This window comes from Mirounga angustirostris, unplaced genomic scaffold (genome assembly GCF_029215605.1).
Source record: "Mirounga angustirostris isolate CCGP_5_RB_7025 unplaced genomic scaffold, mMirAng1.0.hap1 SCAF_1, whole genome shotgun sequence".
NCBI lineage: Eukaryota > Metazoa > Chordata > Mammalia > Carnivora > Phocidae > Mirounga > Mirounga angustirostris.
Genome location: NW_026991709.1, coordinates 96,178,695 through 96,191,444, shown reverse-complemented (window position 1 = coordinate 96,191,444; position 12,750 = coordinate 96,178,695). Strand labels below are relative to the sequence as shown.

The following is a 12,750-nucleotide window of genomic DNA, read 5'->3' as shown; positions in this document are numbered from 1 at the left end:
TATAAAAAATATAAAAACTCATATACATTATATACATGTATTAGATACGTATATATGGTATATGTGTATACACACATACATTATAATTAGTATTTTCTGAATCATTTGAGAGCAAGCTCTTTTTTAATCCCTCTTAAACATTTCTTTCTTCCTTCCTCCCTCCTTTTTCTTTTTTTTATCTTTTTTTCTTTCTTTTTCTTCCTCCCTCCCTCCCTACCTCCTTCCTTCTTCTTTCCCTTTCTCTGTCTCTGTCTCTATTTACAACCATAAATTCACACTGGTATCTCTAAACCCAATCTAAGATCTCCAGGTTCTTTCTCGTTTTCCTCTGAAATTTTATAAATATTTTCTATACAAGTGAGATACTTGCCTCTCATCTTCAATATATCCACTGATTTATTCATTTACTTACTCAGTATTGATTTGCTCAATGTAACCAACCTCTCTTCTATGCTGGCCATCTCCTCCACTTACCCTCTCTGCCTTTCTACCACCTAAATCCGTCTCCCACTGCCCAGTCCCAGGCTCTTGGATCCAGTGAGTATATCTCTGCTAGGTCTTCTCTCAGTTCCTCCTCCTTCTTTTCACAGCCAGGCACAAGCCTACCACCAGCTCCTTTGCACCAAGATGGGAAGGAGAGGGAAGATGAGACATCTCTTCCTGTTTTAGTAGGTATTAAGAAGCAGTTCTAGAATCTGCCTTCTGAAAATTGTGTCCACTGGTTCAACTGCTACTCTTTTTCTTCATGGCAGCTTTGAAATATTTGAGAATAGGTTATATCTCCCATGAAGCCTCTTTCTTATGCCAGATTTCCCCATTTCTTTACCTGTTCCTCTGCAACATGGTTTCCAGAGCCTTTATCAGTCTGATAATTCTCCAACATTTGTTGATTGATGTATGCAAATATAGATTTCTTTTATATCTTTCCCACATGTGATTGCCATTCAAGAGGAGAGAAAAGCAGTATACATAGAAGTCACAGTGCCTGACCAGGATGCACCTACATGTAGCTGGAATAGGCAGTGCCTTCTGAAAACCTTTCCTCCACCACCCTCTCCACCAACTAAAACATTTGCTTCACTGATTCTGGAAATTCTATTGCTGGGGCTCATTCCATTGACTCTATACTAGTAAAAAGAAGTGAAGAGAAAGTTGAAGCGCAGAACCATGGTCTTTGGAGTAAAACAGACCTGGGCTCCAGTCTCAACTCTGCCATGGACACTTGGGCATTCTTCTAACAGACCCAAATCTCAGATTTTAACCCTATAATAGATATATGATTCTTGGGAGGCTTAAACCAATGAAGTTTTGCCGTTGCTGAACAGAGTAGGTTCCTATATATTGTTATTTCCTTTACTTGTGTGTGTTATGGCAAAATTCTTCTTAAAATATCAATATTTTTGCAAGAACTTTAAAATGCAAATGTGTAGTAGATAATTAAAGTTATATGAATGAATTTATTAATTACTCCTACAGAACCCAATAAATAAAACAGCATAAGAATACTGGTTACCTGGTAGATGATGATATTTATAAAGAAAAATGGATCGAAAAAGTGAGGCATTGTTTCAGAACCAAACATTTCCTACTTGAGCTTCTACATAGAATGTGTCTTATATATAGTCTCAGTCTCTTTGATTTTTTTTTATTTCCAAGCATATTACCTCTTTGGTTGTGCTATGCCACTCAAGAATATGGTAAAACAAAACACAGGAGTAGAACATATGCAGTAATTTCTCAGTAAGTACATGTAAGAATAGATGTAAGTCTGTGAAAATAAATAGGAACAGCTGCTGCTGACAAGGTCTAACTGCATTATCAGAATCATTTAAAAGAAACTAGCTACAGGGGCACCTGGGTGGCTCAGTCAGTTAAGCATCTGCCTTCGGCTCAGGTCATGATCCCAGGGTCCTGGCTCCCTACTCAGTGGGGAGTCTGCTTCTCCCTCTGCCTCTGCCTCTCCCCCATCCCATGCTCATGCTCTAATAAATAAAATCTTTAAAAAAAATTACAAGAAACTAGAAAGTGTGTAAATATATGGAAATGGCTTTCTCAGTTAAGTCTATAGATAGTCACTGTGTTAGTGTTTTTTATATTTAACTTCAAGGCAGCTTTTACAATAAAAATTGATCAAAAATATTTGTCTATCAAAGCAACCAGAAGTGAAACTGGTTAAAATACATTGTTCTGAAAATGTACATTTTTACATAAGACCACTTGGGAATAAACGATGCCAGTTGTTATTGCCCCGTTTAGTCCAATCTATCTTTTATTAAGAATACACAGAAAGTGAAAGGTGATGGATAAAAGCAACATTAAGACATTGTCTGAAAACAAAACCTCCTGAAGTTTAAAAGTAAAGTAAAAGAAAGGCGCAGAATTCTGGATTTCTTATCCGCCTTCTATATTCATACTTCATGTGACAATGAAATATTTATTTCTCTTTCAATTATAACTGCTTCTTATTTCTTTTTATCTTCACTTCACTACTTGTTTCTTGACATAATTGCTTGGCTCTTCGTTCCCGATCCAGAATTTCTTTGGGGAACAGGTTTTTCTCATCAAATACAGCTTTCAAAGCTACAAAATGATGAAGAAAATGACATGGAAATTATACTTGGTAAGAGACCCAATTAAATGAAATAGTGGGGAGAAAATTCTCGTTTCAATTCATCCGAAAATTTGTAGGTTTCTAAAACCAAGGACGTATTTGGGGGAATTTTCTCTGAAGCTCCTGCTATTCCTTTACTTCATTTTAAATTAAAAAGCTAAATTTTAACAGAGTTTGTTCTATTAATGTATTTATATCCTGATAGAGATCCACCATTTCACAGTAGAAGACTAAAGAAGCTTGTGTTTCCCATTTTTGCTTTTTAATCTACTTAACAGCTATCAAAGACTCATAAAAAGCCAAGAACAAATTATTCTGTATTGAAATAAGACAATTAAAATAATCAAAACACAGTTTGGCTGTCTGCATGACTAAACAAGTGCATCTGCAATCACGTCCTTGTAAGAGACTTTGATCTGCAGGGATCTGTGGCTTCAGGAAAAAAAAGAGCCAAATTATCCCCATGAGTGGCTATATTATGCATCAGTGAGAAGTAGGAGGAAATTGTGCCATGCATTCAAGAAAATAATTTTGGCCTTTTGCTTAATTTTATCATTTCAACAAATGTTTACTGAATGTATATTATGCACAATGTTCTATGCTCAGGCGTAAGTGGGGCACAAATATGACTAAGTTGCAGGCTTTCTTCCAACTGGTAGAGAGTAGGAATAGTGCCCAAATGACCAAAATATCAAGGACAATAAGATACAGTTCTAAGAAAATATGAGCAACAGAAACTGTGGTGAAACATATCAAGAGACTATGAGAATAGGCAGAGATCAGAGGAAAAGCTTTAAGAATTAGACACTATTTGAGGTAGATGTTGAAGTCAGGGTAGGATTTGAAATTGATAATAAGGACCATGGACGTGAGGAAGAGTTGGCAAGGCGGAAAGGAAATGTCAACTAGAGGGAACAAAGTAAATACAAGTGTGGAGAAACAAGAGCTACTATTCGGGTAATTCTGAATAATTCAATACAATGTGACCAAAGTTCAAAAATATAGAGAGAATGAGGTTAGAGCAGGAAAAAGGAACACTTCTTATGCCAAGCCCAAGGAATATGACATAAACTACATAAACGTTGAACAACTTCACAGTATCATGCCATCTTTATATATTTGGATTAAAAAAAAAACCCTCTCCACTTACCATACAAACATGATTGTATAAGTCAATATCTTTCCCCTTTTTCTCTTGGATGTTATACAAGAACAACTGGGAAAATGAGAAAAGTATAATTTGGCACACAGACTCCACGTGAGTAAAGCCCAAAGATAGAGGTAACCTAAAGCCTGCAAAATATGAAGACAGGCAGCCAAAGAGCTGACAGTGGAAAGAAGTTACACAAAATAAAGTGATGAGTATGGAAAGTGCAAGAAGGCCAGCAGCAACAGCATCTCAGAAAGTTCTAGCAAAAAAAAAAAATACTCACTAAAGGTGAGGGGCTCACCCTGAAGTACAAATGCTTTATGTTTCATTCATATCCATGGATGTAAACAGAGGTGAACAAGGCTGGAAGCAAAAGCCCTCTACAACACATCGTTGTGTCCAGAGAAATCGATAAGGCAGGACTACATAAAGAATCATGCACATGAGCCATTTTTTGCTAACAATAGTCTGCCCCTGCAGGTTGTAAAAATTGAAGGCCATTCCAATCCTATGTCACAAGCTCTCACCTAGGGACCTGCTACAAATTTCAAGTCTAAAAAATCCAACTCATTAAGATTAACTAATTAAGAGAGGAAAGAAAAATTAAAAAAAAACTGGCATAGCAGGGACACAGACGACTATAAGCAATATTATAAACAAAACAAAACAAATTTTAAAAAGAACAGAACTAATCAATACACAGACCACCACCAGAAAAATGTTGCCACTGGCCAGATATATATCGTTACTGAGCACTTTGTCACAAATTAAATTTTAAAACTTGAAAGAGCTCTTACCTCCATAAAGAAAGATCACAGAGCAGAAGTGAAAGAAGTCAGGAAATGGCACAACAGGAAGTGAGGAAAGTGAGCTAGCAGAACTCAGGAAAAATCCCTCAAGCGAGAATAGACTGTGGGGTAACAACGGGGAGCAGAGTTCACAAATGAGAAAAACAAATATAACAAGATGAAACGTAAGAGAAGAAGAGAGAGGAAAGTGATACTGGAAAAGAAATAGATCCAACAAACACAACAGATGAGTCCTTAAGAAAGAACACCAGAGCAGAATATTGGAAGGCATCATGTATGAAGTTTTCCTTAAATTAGAGACAATCTGACATATATAGGAAGGACATACTGTGGCACCAGGAGGAAGAGTCAGAATAGTCCAACAAAGCATATCTTAGTAAAATAATTAGACTTCAAAGACCATCATTTGGCAGCCAGACAAAATGATCAAGTCGCTCAAAAGGAGAAAAATGGATATCTTACATTAGCTATCTTCAGAGTAATGATCGATACCAGAAGACAGTAAAGCAACACCAACAAGGAAGCCAAGGAAAGAACGTGTGGGGTGTGGGTATGATACACGCCAAGCTGTGCCGCAAATTTAAAAGTTACAAATAGTTTCAACATGCGGGGAATTCGGGGACTAGTGTTTCTAAGAGAACTTTTTGAGAAAATTACTACAAAATAAACTGATAAATGACTGAGGAAAATTTAGAAAAAGATTTAGTGGTGAGACCTGAATATTTTTAAATGTAGAAGTGAGATTAAAATAATACAGAGTTTAGGATAACAAAACAGAAGGTAGAAGCCGCATGCCTGACAATGTAGAAATGATACAATTAACAAAAACTGGAGGGGTAAGGGAGAAGAAGCTTCATTCATGATAAATCAGTGACAGTTAAGAGGCAAAGAACTTAAACCAACAAGTCAAGTAATAGCCGTCGAAGTAAATTTAACAAAATAAAATAAGCTAAAAGAAAGATCGAATTATTGGATAAAATTAGGTAGCACAAGAGGAGGAGAGGAATGAAGAAACATGCTCATTTTATCATCAGTCTGCATGAATGTAACAGTTACTGTTCTAGAAAACTGAAGGGCTAGAAGAATTATATAAACCTATGAGTATAAAGGTACCACTTAAGACCCTTCTGAAATAAAAGCAACAAAAAAATTACAGATCCAGTGAAAAATTTAAAAAATATATAAACAATATATGGCATAAAAGAGTGTGAGAAATACAACACCAAAATATCTAATATATTGATAAATTTAAATGTGCCCAATTTCATGATAAAAAAAACATTTTTTAGTTGGATCAAAAGCAAAACTCAACACACATCTAAAATGGAGCGATTCCAAAAATTTGAAATAGAACGATTGGATAAGCATAGCAAACAGATCCAAACCCAAAGAAAGCAGAGGTCAAAATCTAAAATCATCAATGCATACAGAAACACTCAGAAGATACAGATACACAGAAACTCGAAGAAGTGGGTGCCAGAAATAGATGATACTGGGAACTGGACAAGCCCATATCACGGAAGGGAGGGAGACTTCTCACCAGATAATTTTTTATATGTTCTAATATTTGATTAGTGTGTATTTTGTTTTCTAGCAATAGGACAAAAATGAATAAACCTGGAACTACCTCTTAAGCAAAGCTACAAATGAAAATACTATGCATTTGCCTAATACCAGCAGTACAAGGTCTATGGATTTCCCTACATTAGCAGTTAATTCTGTCCCATATGACTTCAGATTAGCATTTGAGAATCACAAGGCATTCTGAATGCCTTAGAGCTCTCCTGAGATCCACTGTGAAAGGGAGACTGTTTCTTTTGAAATAAACTCTGTTTTACTGAGATATGTCTCTCAACTAGATGAGGAATTTTCATCATAACTGACTGGGTTTCAGGGCAGTGAAACCAATAACTAACTGTTAGGCCCTTGTATATCTAAAGAGAGTCAGTCTTACCTGAATAATTAATTTTTTTGAGTTAAAAAAACAGATGATAAAAAATTCATATACAGGGGCAGATCCCTGTTTCCTGGGCCCAAAGCTTACAATTTGGGGACCTCTCTAAAAATATACATATAAAATTACAAATACATAATTATTCATAAAAATAGCTATTTATTCAGGATGAGAAAATCAATCTCAGCAAACTATTGGAGTTTTGTAGCGTTGGATCCTTTTCTTCTGAGATCTCTCTTTGGAAAGGCACCTGAAATGCTTACCCAGAAATGCTTCCCGCTTGCAGTCTGGCTTCCACTTTTCCCCTGGAACACTAAAACACCCAGCAACTACTAATACTCACAAGGATCTTTGTAGATGAGGCCCATTAAGCAACCTTCTTGGCTTCATTGGCAAACTCTTTTATGTCACAAAAATTATGTCATTAACCTAACACCTTCTAAATGGATAATGGTAATCAATTCATCTTACTATTCAGAGTAACAACATCTGCTAGGTTAATGGCATAATGCTGTCATACGATAATGTGAGTGAGTCTGCAATGATTATGTGGTACATCTGAGAGATCATTAACCGTTTACTGAACTTGTTTCAGGTTATAAAGGAATGTCTTTAACCTTGCTGTGATAACTTGCTTTCTTGAAGTATTAACTGGCAAGGCTGAAGTTCCCAGTTATTCAACCAAACATTAATCTAGGTGTTGCTCTGGAGGGATTTTGCAGATGTAATTAAAGTCCCTAATCAATGGACTTCAAGTAAAAGAGATTATCCCAGATAATCTGGGTGAGCTAGACTTAATCAGTTGGAAGGTCTTAAAAGCAGGGCTGAGGCTTCCTGAAAAGAGGGAAAAAAATTCCACCATTGGACAATAGGTTCCACTTGTACCCATGGAGTTTCATTCTGTCCTTTCCTGACTGTGGATGATAGCTTTAGCCTGTGCTCAGTCGGCCCATGATCTTCCCCTCCTGACTCAGCCCTCACAATCCCATAAGCAAATTCCTTGTCATAAATTTCAATATATGGCCCTGCTCATTCTGCTTCCCTGAACCCTGACTGATACACTTGCCATAAAGTACATTATTTACCTCAAGACAATTGTGAAGGGCAAAGTGTTCTCATTGAGACAAACTGGTGTGTCAAGGTTCTGGTGGTTTGTGACTAGAGTCTGTTAGATATTCCTTATAAAAAAAATTTATGTTTATTCAAATGTGTAGTTTATCTTAAAGCCCTCTCAATTCCTGCATAGATGTTATGTGGGACCTCAAGTCTCAAACTTCTTGTTTTCTGGGCCAACAACTTATAATCTTGGAGAGTAGTTCACTTAGAAGGGCTAGTAACAGCTAATGTATATGGCCTCTGAAGGCTTCCCTTCACTTAAACTCAAATCCTTTGTCCAGGCTACATGGCCCCACATGATCTGATCCCTATGCCCCCTCCAACCTCATCTTGTACTAGTTTGCATCTCTCTCATACTACCCCAGCAACAGTGACTTTCTTTCTAGCCCCAGAACACATCAACCCTGTTCTCAATTCAGTAGCTTTTACACTTCTGGACCTTGTCCTTGGAATATTCTGCCCCTAATACTTCATGAGACTGCTTTCTTATCTTTCAGGATTCAGATAAAAAATCAGAGGGACCTTCACTGATGCTCCCCTAGTCATGTCTTACCACATTATTGTGCTTTACTTTCTTCATACCTCTTATTAGTATCACCATCCAAACTTACCTTCTTCTAATTTATTATCTGTCTCTCCCTCAGGTGATAAATTCAACAAAAGGAAAGACCTTGTCTGCCATTATACCTCATATCCCCATAGCACCCAGCATTGCATCTGGTACATGAGAGGTATTCAAAAAATACATTTGTTGAATAAATGAGCAAATGAATGAAGATACCTCCAGGAATATGAAGGGGTGGCCCTACTCCTCAAACTTTGGAATTCTTGCATTCCAGAGACCTAAGGGCTCCATAATGGTGAAAGAAAGGTGGTTCTCCGTGTCATATATCCATCCACTTACCACAGCCCTTAAAAATCAACATCTAGCATTATCGGTAACCATTTACACTTACTATTTCCTACCTGGGAAAATACAACATTTATATATTTAAGTGATATCCATCACTTCGTTCTATAGCTGGCTTCCCAACAAGGTTTGTTATAATGATACCCAAAAGGTGTTTTAAAAGTAATGAAAATGAAAGACATGGTGGTCATGAAGCCATCAAAACATTTTCACTGAAATAAAATGATTCAGTGAACTTAGTAAAGCAAAGTTAATCTTTTGTCATCTGATGCGTCCCTTGTCCCCTGATTAGCAACCAACTGTATCAGACAAACAATAGTGGCAAAAACCTCACGAAGCATCCTAGCAAGAAAGGACTTGATGGCCATCTAAATATAGCACTGCAATGACCAGCTGTTGTTCATCAATGAATATACAGTATTCTGAAAACTTTCTAATTCACATCCTCTGTCCTATTTTATTCTAAGCCCTCTAGATAATTGCTTTTCAAAATTTTATGTGCGTAAGAATCACCCAGAAATCTTGTTAAAATGTAGATTCTGATTCAGTAGATCTGAGTTGAGGCCTGTGATGCTACATTTCTAACATGATCCCAGGTGGTGCCCATGCTCTTACTCACTGTCCACTGCCCACATCTTGACACCAAGTTTCTAATTCCTGAATCTAGACTCTAGAACAGTATTACCAAGTTGTCATTCAATTTCAGCCATCACTGAGCAACAATCAAGTAGCAAAGCAACAGGTTGTTGGCAAGGTGGTGAGGACTGGTCAAAATGCTTTAAGTCTTCTTATAACTCTTAAATAATTGTGGTCCAGGACCTGTTGAAACTTTTTTTTAAAGGCTCAATTTTTTTTTTAATTTCAGATTTTAATTTATTTGGGCTTTACATAAGAATAAAGACTCAATTTTTTAAGAACGGTTTTAGGTTTAAAACAAAGTTGAAAAGAAGGTACAAAAATTTCCCATATATCCCCTGCCTCTACACATGCATAGCCTCTCCCTTTATCAATATCACTCATCAGAACGGTATATTTTTTCCCAAGGATGAATCTATATTGATTCATCATAATTGCCCAAAGTACATAGTTTACCAACAGGTTCACTACCAGTGGTATACATTTTATAGGCTTGCCATATACTACATTACTACAAAAGAGTAATGGCATATATCCCTCATTGTCATGTCATATAGAGTATTTCCACTGTCCCCCAAAAATCCTCTGTGCTCTTCCTAGTCATCTCTTCTCCTCTTCTCTGGCAACCACTGACCCTTTTACCATAGTTTTGCCTTTTCCAGAATGTCATATAGTTGGGATCATCAGTATGTCCTTTTTCAAATTGGCTTCTTTCACCTAATAATATTTATTTAAGATTCCTCCACATGTCTTTTCATGGCTTAACAGCTCATTTCTTTTTAGTGTTGAATAATATTCCATTATCTGGATGTACCACAATTTATGTATACATTCACTTATTGAAGGACATCTTAGTTGCTTCCAAGTTTGGGTAATTATTGAATGAAGTTGCTTTAAACATCCATGCACAGGCTTCTGTTTGAACATAAATTTTCAATTCCTTTGGTTAAATACCAAGAAGCATGATTGTTGGATTATATGGTAAGAATATGCTTCCTTTTGTAAGAAACTGCCAACTGTCTTCCAAAGTGGCTGTACCATTTTGCATTCCCACCAGCAATGAATGAGGGTTCCTGTTGTTCCACATTGTCATTAGCATTTGGTGTTGTCAGTGTTCTGGATTTTGGCCATTCTAATAGGTGAGCAGTGATATCTCATTTTTGTTTTACTTTGCATTTCCCTGATGACATATGCGGAACATCTGTTGAACCTTTTAAAAAATGTTTTTCACATATTAATGATGTCTGTCTTGTGGGATCCAAATTTTGGTGTGTGTGTGTGTGTGTGTGTGTGACTTTCAAGATGATTTATGCTATCATATAAAGATAAAAATAATAGGAAGGAATTCCACTTTTAAGATGTTTCTGTTGTATGCTCATTCTTTAGTTATCTAAAATTTCCTGGAGTGCATCACATGTAACAGTTTCTCATTTCTTACTTAAAATGAATATAAATATATACATGCTTTCTTTTTGTATTTAAATTATTTATTCCAGTAAGAACTTTTCCATAAATATCAGTGATTTTCTTTCTTTATTGGTACTAGATTTAAGATTATATTCTAAAGTAAAGATACGGTAAGTTAGATTTTACTAAAAGTCTATGTGCATATTTTCACCTGTAGTTTAAGAACTATACAGAGAATTTTGTGTTGCAATGAAAACCACAAATTGTCAGATTCACCATTTTTTAATTATTTTGCCCCTCTTTGTAAATTGCAGGTTACCAATGGATACACAAACTCTGTCTCATCTGGTAGAGTTTTAATTGACTTTCTCTCCTTTTTGGAAACACCAGTTTTGGAACCTACCTGCAGACTGGATTGGAGATTATTAACATGAACAAATTGCCAATTCTTACAGATTCTTCCAGTTCCCTTCAGTATCTGACTACAATACTCCAAAGTAAGTTTCCCTAAAACTGAGAACCAAAACTTGACAGCTCAAATCCCTATCTAGACCCTACACTGCCTGCAGCTGTTCTTTTCTCTCGGGATCTCCAGGACCCAGAACAACTGACCTTTCTCACCAACTCACAATGCATGGTTCAACTGGTTTTACAGAAGCAACACCAACAAGAACCCTTGAGAGCCCACTTCTGAGACCCTGCTTTGTCCCCCCAGGAGGTTTATGATCACCTCTGGGTTGTTCCATGATGAGCAACATTCCTTCCTCTTGAACAAAAGTGGGGGGACTGACAATGTTGAACTTTACCTGAGCCCTGTACTCCTGGAAAGCAGAGACAGCTAAGAAATCCCTCTACTCTTTTGTATTTTGGAGACGGAAAACAGCAAAGGATGACTCTGCTCTCAGACTCTGAGATAAGACCCTCTGTACCCTTACCCAGAAGTCTACTAAGACTCATGGATTCACGAACCTGCCTCTGTAATGGCCCAAGCCCGCTTCCTTTTCTTTGAGAGTTTCTCTTTAACAAACACTCTCCCTATGAAATAGCCTGCAATAAAATCATCTCTTTAATTGTCCCACTCATTTTGTCTCTGGCAGAACAACAACAACAACAAGAACCAAACAATTCACCTGAGGTACCACTAATGCAGCATTTTCTCTACACTGGAAAATTTAAAGATTTTACAGATACAGTGTGAATGGGTTCTACGGAATTTGTTGGCGAAAACTGACCCAGAGACACTTGTAAGTCCTCGCCATGTTTTTGAATAAGGCATATCAAAGAGGGTTTTCAAGCTGTTTGGGAACCCACAGGGAACAACTTGGAAGCTAAAGAGAGAGTATGAAAGATGTTTCAACTTGAAAGGAAAAGAGAGAGAATACAAGAGGACATTAAAAACCCAGTAGGTAAGACTAAAAAGTCACCAGGGGATTATAGAGTGTTTGAAAACTGTCCTGAGTTCCAAAGTGATAGTTTAGAATATTGAATGTAAGTCTGGCAGAATGCCCCTCATCATACGATTGCCAGATCACCTCCTGCACACTGTAATTAGGGGGATTGCAGAAGTGTATGTAAAATGCAGCACAAAGATTTAAAGTAGACTATTGTAATGAAAATGTGGAGGGGGGAATATGTTGGTAATTGAGTTTTTTTAAGTGCTCTTTTACAATAACATTTTTTTGGTTTAAATCCAGCAGCATCCTCCTAAAAAGGAGATGAACAATTTTCAATGAAAGCGATAAAAATGGGTAATACTATAGTAAAATGGCTGATTTCAGAAATAAGCATAAGAATAAGCTGCCTAGGTGATTCCTTCCCATTCAGTTTTCCCTCCTTTCCCCTCTGATCCTCTGTGCTGTTTTATTCCACATATGAGTGAAACCATATAACAATTGTCTTTCTCTGATTGACTTATTTCACTCAGCATGAGACAAACTATGAGAGACTCTCAACTATAGGGAACAAACTGAGGGTTGCTGGAGGGGAGGTGGCGGGGAAGGTTGGGGTAATGGGGTGATGTGATGAGCATTGGGTGTTATATGCAACTGAACTCTACATCTGAAATTAATGATGTGCAATATGTTGGCTAACTGAATTTTTATAAAGGCTGCCTAGGGAATATGATTTGAATGCTATTTGAACAAGGGCGATGACACT

The 12,750-nt window shown here is 36.9% G+C and overlaps 1 protein-coding gene across 1 annotated transcript in view; it reads right to left on the bottom strand.

Moving 5' to 3' along the window:
* Positions 1–2,190: 2,190 nt before the first annotated feature.
* WDR49 (WD repeat domain 49) overlaps positions 2,191–12,750 on the bottom strand; it is a 141,620-nt gene continuing 131,060 nt past the window's right edge. Inside the window, 1 exon segment of the mRNA XM_064585743.1 lies at positions 2,191–2,580. Within this exon segment, the coding sequence (XP_064441813.1) occupies positions 2,450–2,580 (131 nt within the window). The 3' untranslated portion in view covers positions 2,191–2,449.